We start from the raw sequence: 16510 nt of genomic DNA, 5'->3' as shown, positions 1-16510 counted from the left end.
TAAGTTCCCCGCACTTTAATTATTTTTTTATCATAGTCCGGAGCTCTTTAAGGATTAAGCCAGTTGCAATTTCAGGCTGTTTTGTCGTAAACTTTATCTTATTCCTAACACTGGGAAAGCGGTTTCGTGGGAAAGCGGAGCAGAAGAGAGGTTTCAAGATGAGTGCACAGCAGTTTGAATTTCGCCTGGCATGCCTGGCTTTCTTTTTGTGTTTTTCTTTTTGGCAGAAAGTCAATGGGGCTTGAGAGTCTGAGGGGCTTTGGCATCCTGCTTACCGCGTCTACGATTACTCGTTTACTCTTACTAATTATGGCAATAATCTCGGGGCGGTTCAGGTTTCAAAAGCTTCACGCCTAATTAATTGCCATAAACTCTTGTCTGGCAATTGGAGGCCACTCCCCTCGCCGCCCACTTGTGGGTGGCAATAATTAAGCGAGGAATTTCCAATTTTATTGCCGCTTAATTAGTTGAGGAATGTGCTTAATTTATGCATAGTTTTTACCCAGCGAAATATCTTGTTTTTGCCCCTTCTTTGTCTTTTGTTTTTTGCCTTTGTTGATGTTTGATCCTGTGTGTTTGCCCTTACCTTTTGCTTTTATCCCGTGTTTATTTGCATGTCTGCCTTGGCGGAATAAAGTGCAGACATTGCGAGCAGCTGTCGCCGCGCGTTTTCCTCCTTGTAGCGCCACTTTGGCAAACAACACGGCGAACGGGTCGTATGAGTGATACTTAAGGCGTTCCCCTCTCGGCGTGTTTGTGTTTGCCGTCGTGGGTGAGAGGCAGTGTGCAAACGCCAAGATGGCGCACTCGAGTATGTAAAGAAGACGCCGAGGCGTCAACATTACCAAGTGAGCTATCTTGGGCAACCGAAATCGGACCACGAACTACCCTATAAGAAAGGGAATTCTCTTAGCTCAAAATATTATTAAAAATGTATTTTAATTATTTACCAAGTTTGTTATCTTATATAGCAGGAAATGAATTTATAGATGTATTAATCAGTTTTCAGTTTAAAAACTTAAATTAAAAATAGTTTTATTAGTTTGGTCAGTTTCGGTTACATTCGGTTTACGATTTTTTATAATTTTTTCCAATTATTAAAATTTTAGGCATTTTCTCATAAAAATAGATTAAACTGCGCCTTTAGTAATTTATTTTTAATTCGTTTAAATGGTGACTTCTAAGAAGAATTTAAAAAATTTATAATTTTTGATTAATTAATTAATAAGGGGAATCAGAATATAAAGTCATTATTGTTCATCAAACCCTCTACCTACCCTAAGAATGCTTACATGCTTTTTCAGCTTTTTCATGTTGTTCATGGGCGTAAACACCAGCTGCCACGCCCCCTTCCGTCCAGAGTGCATAATCGTTTAACGCCAAAAACGACCTTTGCCTCACTTTCCACGACTTTTCATTTAACTTACATGTTTTTTCATATTTTCACTCCATTTACTTTTCAGGCGCTCACCTACTGCGATCTCAAGTGCATCCACATGGGCGGTCTGGTGGAGGTCCTTCGTCTCTATCCGGAGTACCAGCAGCAGTTCGCCAACGACATTCAGCACGATCTCACCTGCAATCTGAGGGAGGGCTACGAGAACCAGGACTCGGATATTGGACCCTCATTTCCACTGCCCAGCATCAGTGAGGATGACGAAAATCGCGAGGAGGCCGAGGAAAATGGGGGAAAGGGGGAGAAGGAAAATGGCGGAGGAGCGCCACCTGGCGGAGCTTCTCCGCTGCACAATTTGAGCAATTCCCCGCTGCATGCAGCACGGTCGCCCCTTTTGGGCATGGGAAGTCCCAGGAATCAGAGGTTGCATCAGCGGGGAAGATCCCTGATAACTCTGAGGGAGACGAACAAGAGGCACAGAACCCTGAATGCAGCTTGTAGCCTGGATCGTGGATCCTTCGAGGAGGCTGATCCCCTGGAGGAGGAGCAACAGTCGGCCGTAAAGAGACCCTCGTTGGAGCGTCTGGACTCCCAGGTTTCCACCTTGCATCAGGATGTGGCCCAACTGAGCGCCGAGGTTCGCAATGCCATCAGCGCCCTGCAGGAAATGACATTCACCTCGAATGCCATGACTTCGCACAGCTCGTTGAAGTTTCCACCGGCAAGGTCCATACCCAATATCAGTGGAGTGGCGGCCACCAGATCTGGCGATGCAGTGGATCACGGCTTGATGGGTGGAGTTTTGGGAGCCGCAGAAGTGGCAGCAATGCAACGTAGTTCATCCCATCCTCCCGAGGTTTGGGGCAGGGATGTTCAGCTGCCCACTAGCAACGCCGGCAGCTCAAAGGCACCTTCACCTTCGCCCGTGGAACCCAAGAAGGTTATGACCAGTAGAAGCTGTCAAACGGATTTCTATCGCATCGATTTTCCCACCTTCGAGCGTTTTGTGCTGGCCAATCCTCGCCTGGTTTTGGGTCTTCTGGGCATTGAACCGGCCATCAAAAATGAAATGGATCTGCTGCAACAGAAGCAAACCCTGCAGATATCTCCTCTGAATACGATAGACGAGTGTGTCTCGCCGGCGGATCCCAATTTGGCCAGTTCCAAGGAGAGATTAATCACCACATCGGCAGCTCCAACCGCTGGTCGCATTTACCCGCCTCTGGATGACGAGAACTCCAATGATTTCCGCTGGACAATGAAGCACTCGGCCAGTCATCATAGCTGCTGCAAGAGCACGGATGCTCTGCTGAGTCCGGAGGAGCAGCCGCAGGTTTCCATGCTCCCAGAGGGAACTCCTCCTCCACAACCGCCTTCTCTTCAGGAAGTTCGATCATCCAAGAGGAGCATACGAAAGAGCACGAGTGGCAGCAACTCCAGCCTGTCGTCAAGCAGTTCCAGCTCGAATAGCTGCCTGGTATCGCAGAGCACCGGCAATCTGACCACCACGAATGCCTCGGTGCACTGCAGCAATAGCAGCCAGAGTGTGGCCAGTGTGGCGACCACGCGGCGGGCCTCCTGGAAGCTGCAGCACTCGAGGAGCGGCGAGTATCGAAGGCTATCGGAAGCTACCGCCGAGTACTCACCTCCGGCCAAAACACCGCTTCCCGTGGCCGGGGTGAGCTACGATGAGGAGGAGAGTGTGGAGCTGCTGGGACCGCGGAGAAACTCGAGGCCCATCCTGCTGGGCGTGAACCAGAATCAGGGCCAAGGGCAGGCCATGAATTTCCGCTTTTCGGCGGGCGATGCCGATAAACTGGAGAAGGGTCTGCGCGGTCTGCCCTCCACTCGCTCCCTCAGAGATCCCAGTGGCAAGTAAGCCAATGGGAGTCATTTACATGCAAACCGCCGTGCGTGATTTATGTCCTAATTAATACTGAAACACAAAGACGCTTGTACATTTAATATCTCTAAGATACAAACACAAAAACACACACATACGAGTTTGGTTGTTCATCTGTTTGGCCCCTAGATTTATCGAGAATACCTACACATATTGCAAAAGCATATCAGAGAATATCTAACAAGCCGGGGAAATTATTTTTATAAGGAAATCGAGTATTTTCCTAAAAAATAAGCTAAAGATATACCCACTCAGAATATATAGAAAACATATTTCAGCGGAAGTACAAAGCTTAGAGACCTCCGATTACGAGTATATCTTGCTTAGCAACGGAATATCACAATATCATTGACACTTACAAAAATGGGTGAAATGTTAGTTAAGTTAAATCAGCCTGAAGTTTTGTGGGACATAGGAGTGACAAAAAATAACCATTCTTTGAGATCCAAAAGCTGTATTCTACAATAAATATAAATATGGCTTTTGAATCTTTAACAGGTTCTCGAGACAAAAAAAAACTTGGCTAAAAGGGAGCTCTCCATTAAGTTAAGATCTGGAATTTAAGCATAGTTAGGCAAGCTCAATGACAGGAACTTCAAAGCGGGGATTCAACAGATTTGTAGACATTTAAGCTGTAAATTCATTCTAGTCACTGAGATGTGAGATAACCTAGATTATTACCTAAGATAATCGACAATCGTGTGCTACATATATCGAATGGACAGAGCTCCACTTCAAAAGTGAGCTCTCGGGCATTTGGCCAAAAAGTAATTTGTGATTCCAAGCGAGATGAGGAAACCGGTAGCTCAATTCTCAGTCTTGATTCCGTGTTGGTTAGTTGGCTAAAAAGAAATAATCAACTGTAAACTGTGTAAATTTCCGACATCCCGCATATATCATGAGTGTATATAGTATATATATGGTATGTGTACATTTGCTCCCCAAAAAACTATAAAGACTTGAGCTTCATTCTATCTTTGATGTAAGCATCCTATGATAATAAGTGTATAAGTTTTATATGTGTTTAGATGGATACATGTTTTAGCCATAGTCTAAGCCGAATTATTCAATTGAGAATCTAATAAACGTTTTTAAATGTTTTAACTTAATGTTATCGAGACTATATACTTGTATGTACTATATGTGTAGTTATACATCTAAAGGATAAAAGGATATTCGATATTTCAATAAACAATAAACTTGATGTGACAAATTAAACTCAAGGTGGTGTCTCTATGGTTGGAATTGAGTTGGTTTTTTCACTTACTCCCCAAGATTTTATTTTTCGACTCCGGCGGATGACTGTCTGATTTTTTCTCCGTTGACATGACTGGCACTGCTTTAATGCGCTTAATTCAATTGGTCGATTGGTATCGTTGCTCTACCATAATCCGGTAACCTGATTGCCAAGTTTATTGTGTGTCAAGCTCGCATGTCAATTGGGGTATTAAAGTCCCTCTTTTTGGGTATCTCTATGACTAACTTCACCTGGTGTTTCGGGCTGAGATAAGCGCATTAACTTGCGAACCATATTTACCCAGAAATGGGTTATGACTTAAATTTGCAGTTACTGAGCCTTTCATCTGATAAAATTAATTAATATTACAAAGGCTTGAAGTTTATTTAAATATTATGCGGTAATAATAAAATAATTTAAATTCCTAATGAACAATAACTTAATTTTTTTGAGTGCATATGTTTATTATTGTTTAAGTGTCTACATTTCAACAGGATTCTACATTCAAAAATGTAAAATTTATACTAAAACCATTAAAATTACATCTCAATTCGTACTAAAAAGCTTTGAAAATATTTAACATAAACTAGGGTCTTAAAACAGATTCTAAAAAGCTTTTAAAGTTGTACATATATTTTGTAAAAAAGTTTATTCGTGTAAAATCCTTTCTGTACAATTTGTTCCTTAAGTTACTGGGACCAGAAGCTTTTTTGCTTAAAACGTATTTTCCAACCCTGTAGAACCTATTTGAAAGCTTAGAGTCCTCGGGTTTTTGCTGCAACCCAACTTTGCAACCACAAAAATCCTTTCCAAAAAAGCTTTTGGCGACACACTCGAAAATCGAAAGTCAGGTTGATTAGCCTGAAGTATAATTATCATATGCCAGAGTGCACAGAAGATATTATTTCAAGCTATGGCGGTGGGGCTCTAATTAGCTCTGAGCCTCATTAATGCAGCCATTATCACAAAAATAATTTATTTCAAAACTTTGGTGAACATTTTCGCTGATAGAAACGATTTTGTGCGTGGGGGAAGTTGGGAAAGCGAAGTGAAAAAGAGGAAAAAATGAATGTTAATAACTTGAAACTATTATCAAACTCATTGCGGTGTGTTTACCCAGTCTCATTTTCAGTTTTAGTTTTCCTCCTTTTTTTTACTTCTCTACGACAAGAAAAACTACTCGAGCAAAGAAATTAAGCTAACTACTCCTATTTTTTCACTGTTATTGCGGTCGCAATGGCACAAATGCCTCAGTGGGCATCCATAAAAGAGCATAAAAGTGGGGAAAAGTTTTTCACAAAACTTTACAAAGATGTCGGGGGTTGGGAAAGGGGTTTTAGGAGGTGGGGATGGAGCCTTAGGAGCTTAGGAGTTGTCGCTTAATAAGATGCGCTTAAATTGCCCCGATTGGAATCATTGGCGGGCACTGCCCGAAATTCGAATTTCCCAACGTCGACCAAAGTGTATATTGTTTTAATTAGGATCGCAGACATCGGTGGCAATTAGATGGGCAGCGGGCAGTGGGCAGGGGGCGTGGCCGTCCTCTTAATTACGCAAATACAAATTGGTCTATCGCATGCACTCTGATTTTGAATTCGCCAATTTTGACCATCCGAATGGGTGTGCAATTTCGGTCCGGCAACTGACGACATTCATGATGCCAGTTAGCAACACAAGCTCAACAATGGCTATTGATTGCACACAGATACGCCACACAGATACTCCGCACACATCTGCATCACCATCAGAAGGACCAGTCATAAGCGTGTAGTAATTTCTGCTCCAATTCTGCTAAAAACAATACCAGCTTGCACTTGTGGATGTTCCTGCTTCTGCTTAATTGCGCTGCAAAAAAGTTGAACAACTTCTCGCAAATTTAATTGAACTTCGTTGGTATCCTTAAAGTAACTCAAAACTAACTGAATAAATTTTAATCAACTAGTGAGAAGAGAAAACTTCAAGTAAACCATGATAAAATAAAATAAAACTATTCGATTTGCAACAAGATACTTTCACTTGGAAAGTTTTCATTTTTGTTCGCTGGAATATAAATATTTCTAGGGGTTCTTAGTTACTCTCGATTTGATTTCATATGATTTCTTTTTTATAACTTCTGTAAAAAACTAAATTTGGAAGAGCTGAAGGTTTATTAGTTTGTTTTACCATTTGAAAATTCTATAATTAAATACAATGAGGGCTTATTTTGTTCGTTTGGGTTTGATACTCAAAACTATTTCCGTGTTTCAAAGTGCTACGAATTTTTAACACAATATCGCTTGTAGGTTATTTATGATGCAAGTTTCACTTGCCAACCAATCGCTTGCAAGCCGATTATATATTTATGACCGAAATTCGAAATCAATCGAAAACTCCCGGCCGCCCCAAGCTGAAGCTTCCAAATGCTCCAATAATTTCTAATTTATTTTAAGTAAAAGGGCCAAAGCAAACGAACATAAAGCAAATTACCAAACGCAATCGATGAAGCGGCACAACAAGCCACGGGCCACGGCTAAAAAACGGGGGCTGGGTGAAAACTTTTGCACCAAATAAAATAAATGAATACCCGACGGCCTGAGGTAAATATGTGTGTGGGCGGGTATAAAGATGGGCTGAAAAGGGGGTGGCGCGGGTTGGAAGGACGTTGCACAAGTTTCCTACTGAAATTCAATTGAACTGCAAGCGGACAGAGCTGCAGTCACCATGCTACTCCAGGCTAAAGAAAAGACTGAGAAAAAATTTTACAAATTAGCCAAAATTGTTCATAAAATATGGACTTTAAAGATATATAACAGAACTATTTAAATTTAAATATCAATTTAAATAAATTTTACTGTTTAGATATTGCAATTATCATATTTTAAAATTATTGTACTAATAAACTAATATTTAAACATAAAATAAAAAGACTTTTAATAATTTAAAAAAATCTAAGATTGTTTTAACTTTTAAATTTATCCTCCAAGTGCTTCAGATTTATAATTAAATGTTTTAATAACTTATAAAAATTGTTTTCTCTGTAGAGCAAAGGAGTCCTGCTATAGGATGGCTGTGGGAAATGTATGGTGCACTTTAAACGCGTTCGAAAGAAAGGCCAGTAAGTCAGAAGGGACTTCCGATAGCCGTCGTCTATCGACTGTCGACCGTCGATTGCCGATGGCCGATTGCCGACAGGAGGTAGCCCTAATGTGCGGTTCATTACGCCGGGCTGACCGCACTGCACTCCAAAGTGAGGGGGAAAAGCAAAAACAGCCCCGTAATCGCATTAAAAGGATTCAGGGGAGTAATTAGCAAAGCAGCAAAGCGACACCCGGCTCATTCAAGCGTCCTTTTACCCTTGCCAGGTTGACAAGTGGACAGGACTGCGTTTGATTAGCTAATGCAATTCCGCTCCAGTTGCATCCTCCAAAACCCGCGGCACTCATTCATTGCGAAAAAATCCCTCAATTGCCCGTACAGGTAGTAACAAAGGAGGCAAGTTTCACTCCGCATTTTTTTTCTTTTGCTACCAACTTTTTTGCAACTTTTGCGGCAACTTTTTTGCCACTCACACAAACACAGACACACAGGGGAAGGAAATGAGTGACTGTACGAGAGTGGTAACAATTTTTACAAAAGCGGAAAAAGTTGCCCTTTAGGCTCTTTGTCATACGAAATGCCACTCCCTCTGGTTTGGCATTATTCGGCGAAGGCCCAAGTTTATGGCATGCACAAAGCATTCAGTTAATACGCACTTAATAGTCAGGTCATAAATTTTAAATACTGCTAAATGGCCGCCCCAAGATATGTGTTCGAGTGTGCTTATATTAATGCCCAGATATGTAAAGCAAAGCATGCATACAAAATCTACAAGCGAGCACATACATTTATCATCCGCAGCCCGATTATCGCCTCTTACATCCAAGACAAAATATTCGTTGGGAATTTGTAGGGATAATTTGAGATACTTGAACAAAAAATCCACTTATAAGTCATGAAAATGATTGCTTAAATATGGGGTAAAATTTTGATTACGATTTATGGGTAGATCATCAACTTTAACCCGATTTAAATCCCTGACTTAGAAATATAAGTACAAATAAATATGGACTTGAAATCGCTTTTAAGAAAGAAATTCCTTTTCTTTTTGTGAATATGATAATGACACCTTGTAAGTCACTTGACATTTTTGTGGCTCGCCTGTTAAAGTTAGTGAAAAAATGTATGAAATGAAAATTCAGTGAGCCAATTTTAAATCCGAAACCAGTAAATGTCAAAGTTTTCGAGCTACACCCAGAGAAATGTGGGACTATTTTTTAGGTAACGTATGACCTAAAAAATTTAAATAGACTAAAATTTCAGATTTAGGTAATGGGTTACCTAAAAATATTAGCATGTGGACTATGTTCCTACTTTTTAGGTAAAGCTAAAGAGATTTTTATAGGCCATCGTAACCTTCAAATTGGTCCATAAGACCTAAAATTTAGGAATAATTTAAAGTCGATTATCACTCACAACTTAATACAAATATTGGTCCCTAATATTAATAAACAAATTATTCGGTTTTTTAAGTTTAATGTTAAAAAATTTTTTAGACTTTTCTTAAAGCTAGTGATGGAAAAGTTTCAATATATAAAATCAATACCTACGTGGACTATTTTCCTACTTTTAAGGTAATAGTGCCCTATTCTAAAAATAGAATTCGCCTGAGCCCCTTGAAGCAGGCTTTGGTTTTGCCGCAGGGCCTTTAAGTAGTTCCGTAGACCAGAGGCTAGCCTATTGGACTCTCGCGCAGAAGACCCGGGATCGATTCCCACCGAGGACAAAATAAAGTGATTGTTTTTTCAGAAAGATAAAATATTTGCTTTTCCGAATAATACAATATAAGCAATTAAAATAATCAAATATGTTACTATCAATAGTAAAAATCCTAGCTTTTTTTTAAATACCTAATATTTAGGTAATTCTGACCTAAAAATCTAGTCCACTAGCCATTTTTTTAGGTAACCATTACCAGAAATAAATTCAAGACTGCGTACAAAATATAGTCCACATGGACAACATTTTAGGTAATGCATGGCCTTGGCGCGTTTTTCTGGCCATATTTCCTAAAATTTTAGGTAATTAGGCCCCTTTTTAGTCCATTTTGTTTTCTGGGTGTAGTGAAATGCCAAGTTCTAGGTGAAGTAATAAAAAAGTTGAACAATTTCTTCAGTTCCTGCTTTCGACATATGTTTAACCGGTTGGGAAGGAAATCGGAGTGATGCTCTTAAAGCAGATCCACCCACTTTGTTCGGTTCTTTGGGTTGTCAGCCAACTGTAAGCACTCGAAATTACAGTTTTCAATTACCAAACGTTTAGTTGTCGCTGCGACCTTGTGAGGGGGAGGAGAAGGAGGAGAAGTAGTTGCTCTGGCACTTAAAGTTCGCCATCCTTTGGGGGCAAGGATTTTATTGCTTGTCTCAAAGTTTTCGCTCGTCCTGTTTTACGACTTTGTCTAGCAACATTTTTGCACGAGTGTATTTATGGGCCAAGTGTCACCCGCAAATGCAGGCCACACCCACACTCTCACCCATAGTAGCACATACATTCCTTGGAGTTCGCCAACTTCGACGAGCGCATAAAAATGATGAGTTATTTGTTTTTTAGTGCATAATTTATGAGTTAAATGAGTTTTTCATATGCGAACGCGTGGCTGACAGTATTCGTTATGGCTTTGGGCGTTGTTCTACAGATTTGTTAGAAGCACACAGGCACTGGCACAACGGGAAACCCCCGAAACCCCCGAATCCACCCATCCACACCCACACAAACACACGGCCAAAAGAGTGAGTGTCGTGCATGTTGGCTGTCTTTTTATTTATGACTTTTACGCGTGAAACTTCATTCGAAAGCGTTTAAGTGGAAGCACACACAAAAAGATTTCCTCACCCAGGACTTGGCAAACTTTTGTTGCTCCACGCACACCAATACAAAAGCATACAGAGGGAGAAATACCTAAAAATAAACCAATAACTCATTGAGGGTGGCGAAAGGACTAAACTTTATAATTTAATAATAATATTCTGTACATTACATTTATTTAGCTGCTCAATTTAAAAAAATATTTTTAGGAATGGAATTTTTAAAAGTTTTGTTTTGTATTTCTCGTTTAATATTTATGAATTTTAAGCATGCTTAGCCAAAGTTCTGCTCAAGTTTTTCTTTGACTGCACACACACTCGCATATGCGGCACTTAAACATGCTCTTTGTGGCTTGACTTGATGGCACGTTTATCATGCAAATTGCGCCTAATTGTCCGGAATGGGTTTTCCTTAAACTTAAACATACTTTCCCGTTTCGAACTTGCCTTGTGGCCGAAAGCAATAAAAGCAGCCGACGGCAAACCAAAATATTCCCAATTTCTAGCAAACAATTTTCAGCGCAGCTTAGCAGACATTCTGATTTAATTGTTTTTGTGTGCGAGCCTCGCCGCCAAAAAATAACGTAACCCTTTTTTTCCCGTTTTTGGACCTTCTCCACCCACTAAGCCATTTTTTTATATTTTTCTTGTCTGCTTTATTTACCGAATTGAGCTCGCTTCCTCTCTTTCCCACTGCCGCCCAAGTGGCGGGCATTAAATTTTAACGGTAAATGCGCGAAAAGCGTCGCAACTTTAAATGAATTGTTTGGGCGCGGGTCCAGGCCCTCAGATCCCGGGTTCCAGTCCGGTCCGGTCCTAAGTCCTGTTCCAGGTCCTGCTCCGCGGGTCCATGTAAATTAGAAGCGGCTTTGTTTTCGCCCGGCTTTTTGTTTCTGCTCAATTTTTGTTTGTTTGGCTTTCTTTTCATTCTGTTTGTCTGCACTTTCTAAAGGTAAAATGATTTTCACGGGCAGTTTGTAAAAGTAATACATTTAAGGCGAAAAGTTTACTCTTTAACATAATAAAATTGTTTCACTTACTCGAAAATGTAATACAAATTTTCAAAGGATTTATGATCTTGAGGCCATTTTCTCGTCCGCATGTTAAATTTAAAGATCGAAAAGGTATGGGAATTCAGAGCTCAATGCTTTCTTTTTTAAATTTAACATTCAAACGAGAAATCGGCCCATAGAGTTGTGAACGTTAAAAAAGGATGAAATCTAATACAGCTACAAATATTCTAAAAACCTAAAAAAACATAGAAAAACTCCCTTTAAAAATCGGTATTAAGAAAAAAAATTAGGGTTATGACTTAAGCTTAATTTTTCTCAAATTTTAAAATAATTTGTAACGATCGAATTTTCTGGCAGAGTATCCAAAGTTCGGTAAGCCATTTTTAAATTAGAATTTTTCTGTTTTTTGTATTTTTTTTACTCTTCACTTCTAACGCTGTTTTTGTTGTTTGTTTTGTTGTCGATTGCTTTGGCCTCTGGCATTCATTTGGCAACGCTTGGCTGATGAATCCGGGCCCGAATCTCGGGGATGAGGTGGACTCTCATCCCCGGATCCCCGTTTCTCACCAGGGAAGCGGTGCTGTCCCGAAATGTTTCCGGCTGGTGTCAGGCCATCAATCTGACCTCCGGCACCGCAATGTCCCGCAATATAGGAAGATACAGATATAGAGATACAGATACGGTAGCCGCCGCTGGCCTCTAATTTAAAAACTCTTTTACGCCGTCTCGCCTCAAATACGCTGCCGCCCAATAATGTGAATTTTATGTAATTGAAGTGGCAGCTGTTGGGGCGAAAAAAAAACCAAAAAAACAGTGGAAAAAGGAGCTTTGGAAAAACACGTTGAGAAATGTAATAGCATAACTCTTTGGCAGCTTAGGTTGGCTCTGCCCATTGCCCTTTGCTCTCTGTTCGCCTCGTTCTGGTGGAAAAGCCCGAGGCATTTTAGCAAAAGTGACAAACTGTGCTGCGGCCTCAGAGGGGCAAGGGGAAAATGGTGACAGCGGGGGGAGGAAAACTTTACTGCGGTGGCCACTGAATGCGATTTAATGATGTGGGCCCTCCGGGATCAGAGGACGAGGGAGCTATCGAATTCATTTCATTGCCTTCCATTTGCAATTATTTTAGCCCGGCTAAGGGAATAATTTATTGGCCGGTACATTCCATTCAATGTGGCGGATTTCCATACATAATTAGCCTACGAGGCTATCAAATTAGAGTTATTTAGTACATTAAAATTTTTTTAATATTAGTAACCAATAAAATATGGAGTGTAAAAGGTAAAGTATTCGTAAATTAAAACATGAAAGCAAAAATAATACCCAATTGCTTATTGAATTGCAAATATTTTTCAAATTTTCTTGTTATAAAGATGCTAGCATCCCCATTTCCTTTTTTCCAACCTTTTCATAACCGTTTTTCACGCTTCTCATATTCTATTCGCACACCCATTTTCAATGTGTCCACACTTTCCCGGTTGACAAACTGTTCCATAATAGAATCCTAACCGATTCATTCAATTACTTTGCCACTGAAATCAGTTTTCACGCTCTTTGGCACAGAGAAGTGACCTTTTTCCCCCCTTTTTCGGATCCACTGGATTTGTCCGATGATGATTGGTCTGGCCACGTGTCAATTAAAATACATTTTCAAAAGCTTAAATAAATCGATGCCCGATGCTGGGACACTAATGTGATTAAGCGCCAAGTTCAAATTAAACAAATACACGGGCAAAAGTCAACATTTCAGCCATTGGCTGTTGGCCGTGGGCGCTGGCAATTGTGGCTGTAAGTGTCCGGAAAATAAACAATTTTTTAAATCGAGTGCTGGGGCGGCATAAATTATGAAGGATGGCGGATGGAACTGGAAGTTGCAAGAATTAAAAATCGCGGCTGTTGTCGCATTAACATTCAGGGCTTTTGGCCACATCAAAAAAGGTTACGGCGGTCGAAGGGAGGGAATTAAAAAATCCCCGAGCAACAGTTACATGTTGTCTGGCAATAAAAGGCGTTGCTAAGTCTGAGGTTAATTTTCGTAATGCGATGTAATTTTTAATGTGCCACCGCAGCAGCTAAAGGGCTGTGCCAATGGAGCGGGGGCACGAAAAGGGCGTAAAAATTCATTGCCATGAAAATGTACAATGTATAAACATTTTAACATTTTAAATCCGGCTCAGGCTCTGCCAAGAACCCTATGCCTTTGCATCGCGTCCATCGTATCGCTTGAAATATAAATGAGATCGACCTTCGGAATTGAAAGGCAGTGGTAGTTTTTTACCGCTCTGCAATGCCCTTTGGCTGCATACAAAATTAAATTTATTTATTTTCCGCTTGTGTTTTCTGTTTTTCATTTTGGCGGCTGCGTCAGGATTGGCGCAATTACACGCTCGTCCTTCGGCAATTAACGAATGCCGGCCAAAAAGGCAATGGCCAAAAGGAAGGGCTGCCAATATGCAAAAAACCGGGGAGCTGCAGCAGGGCCCACTTATTTATCAAATCGTCCCGGATTTCCCCCACGGCCCTTGGCCATTAATCTCAAAGACAGACATAAAAGCGATGCTTTTTCGACCTTAATTAAAGACGCATATTGCCCGCATCATTTTTTATTTTTCAGCTTTTCTTGCCCTTTGCTGCATCAAGTTCGTTTCGTAAAGAAAACATAAATAAATATTTGCGGAGGCGGTCTCATTAAATTCGTCTGCACTGCAAGCTGTCTAATTGCCAACTAATGAATTCTATTTTTTTGTATTCCCCGTTTTGAGGAGTTCGAATGGGTTCTTTAAAAATTTTACAAATAAAAAATTGGGTTGAGAAAATAAATATATTTTATTAAGTTTTCTAGCAATACAAAAATGTAGGTATATTTAAATTAATTTAAATATGGCCATGTAGTCTGAATTTGCCTTTAAGCTTAATTGTGTTTAAAAGCGTTTAACGGGACATTCAGAATATTCAATAGCCATTTTAAATTATTTGGTGTTTGATACTCACTCTTTAAGAATATCACGTTGCACAACATACCCCTTCCACAAAATTGAATGTTCAAATTAAGTTAAATAAATGGTTTAATAGTAAATTTTCTGCAGAGAAAACATTTTAGGTTTTAATTACACATGGTCCTATTAAAATGGTGAGTAAAGTATTAATTGGCAAAGGTATAAATATCCTTTCTGAATTTTATAGTACTGATAGTTTACAATTTGTAATCAAAACACATTAACTCGTAATATTTATTGGAAAATTGCTCTTTAATAATTTAATGTTTTTATCTGAATTTAACAATTTAATAGCAACATGAAATATCTTAATTGTTCTTTAATGCACTTTGAAAACCCTACATTTGCAACCAATGGGGTCAAATACAACAATGTAATTGCTATTTAAAAGTGGCTTTTTTGCTCATCTATGCAATGTATAAATTATTTGTTTTCTAACAACCAAAAAGCAACGCTTTAACAATTCAATTGTAATTCCGCGATTCTCAGTGCCTGTTCAAAAATTCATCAGCAAAAAATGTGTTTGTTTTTTGCAACTATTTCGCTTTGTGGTGGAAATACATTTTTGCTCGATGAAAATGAAAACTCACGACCACAAAGAGATGGCAAATTAGAAGCACAAACCGGAATAATAAATAAACGGACCTGGACAATGGGAAACTTGGGAGTGCGTCTGGCAGCTTGGGGTTAAGCAGGCTGCCCCCAGTTGACCCAAGAACTTTGGCCATAACATCGCAAGAAGCAGGCTGAAACAATTACAAAACTGATTAGAAAATCTGGGCAACCGAAGGCAAACACACGCACCATTGTTTTGCCTACGCCCTCATCTGGATTTCCGATGGGTTTCTCTTACTGGTACCGGTATCTCCTGCATCTCTTGTATCTCCTGGTGCGTCTGGCCGGAATCTGCTATCTTGGCGTGGGCCCACAGAAACAACAACAGACCGCACAATTTGCAGTAACAACAATGGGGACTACGCAAAGCCAACAAAAGTAGAAAAAGGCAACGAAAAACTATAGAAAACAAAGGACCAACGGAAATGGGAGGGGCGTACTTAGGAGGGAGGGGTGGGAAAGGGGGCGTGGCAACCGCAACCTTGGTATTGAAAATCGAAGCCGAAACACGGTCTCTAATGCGAGGGGTTCGCCCAGACAAAAAGTCTTTACGGTTGACTCTAATCGAGTTAGTCAGCGACACCTTAAATATTCTACGAGTCCCTGACCGAAAAAAGGTAAAACAAAAGCCGAATCCCGCAAAAGGAAGCTGCGGAACCATATGCGGTTATCCTTACACTGGAAAAAAACTTGGATTATATATTTAGTTTTGTTTTTATAACCTTATACTCATTTAAAAGTGTATTGAACCTGTGATTTGTATACAGCTTTATAATAATACATTTTTTATTTAATAATACTCTTAAAGCTCTTTAAATTGTATTTATTTTTAGATTTCTTTTTTAGTGACTTTCGTAAGTTCGTAATCAAATTGAAATGGAATAGAAAGTATGTGTTTCTAAACTAAAAGAAAATCACTAAGATAATATCACCTAAGAACATCATCTATCCTTATAGCCATTATTTATATTATGTTTTAAACATAAATTTTAATGAATATTTTTGTGTAATTTTCTAACAATCATAAGCAATAAATACTTAAGCACTTATGACAAGACTAAACCTTTTCATGGTGGTAGTTTTTCCTAGTGTATAGACCCTGCGCTCGTTTGTTTTCCTTTTTGGGCCTATGAAGATGTAGCCAGGCTCTGTACACTTTGGTATCTCCCTCTGCACTGGCCGCTTGGCCATTTTAAATTGCAGCTTTCGGCCCTCTTTTTGGACAGCTGGCAAATGAGTTTAGGTAGCTGACCAAGCATCGCCTGCCAGTTTGGCTTTTCCCTTTTCGCATGCTGCACTCGGACCCCAAATAAATTTCGACTGCCCCCCGGAATACCCCGCATTTCCCCGTTTTCCCCCGTTTCCCCGGACCTTTTTTCGGTGCGATGCCAATAACGATAACAATAATTGCCGTCCAGGGACAAATATGTTCACCATTTTCCAATAGCGTCAACCGATGTTTGTTTCTAATAAA

At 40.0% G+C, this 16510-nt stretch overlaps 1 protein-coding gene across 4 annotated transcripts in view; it reads left to right on the top strand.

Moving 5' to 3' along the window:
* The window catches only part of Elk (Eag-like K[+] channel), a 77161-nt gene extending 72663 nt beyond the window's left edge, over positions 1–4498 (top strand). For 2 of the 4 annotated variants that reach the window (XM_070213394.1, XM_070213393.1), the window contains exon 16: positions 1464–4498. In XM_070213394.1, coding sequence (XP_070069495.1) covers positions 1464–3275 — 1812 coding nt within the window. In that variant the 3' untranslated portion in view covers positions 3276–4498. The remainder of the gene's footprint in view (positions 1–1463) is intronic. The other 2 variants (XM_017154747.3, XM_070213395.1) reach the window with 2 other exon arrangements.
* The last annotated feature ends 12012 nt before the right edge of the window (positions 4499–16510 follow it).

Source organism: Drosophila takahashii, chromosome 2R (genome assembly GCF_030179915.1).
Source record: "Drosophila takahashii strain IR98-3 E-12201 chromosome 2R, DtakHiC1v2, whole genome shotgun sequence".
Lineage (NCBI taxonomy): Eukaryota > Metazoa > Arthropoda > Insecta > Diptera > Drosophilidae > Drosophila > Drosophila takahashii.
The sequence above is the reverse complement of the archived record's forward strand: the minus strand, read 5'-3'. Positions and strand labels throughout refer to the sequence as shown.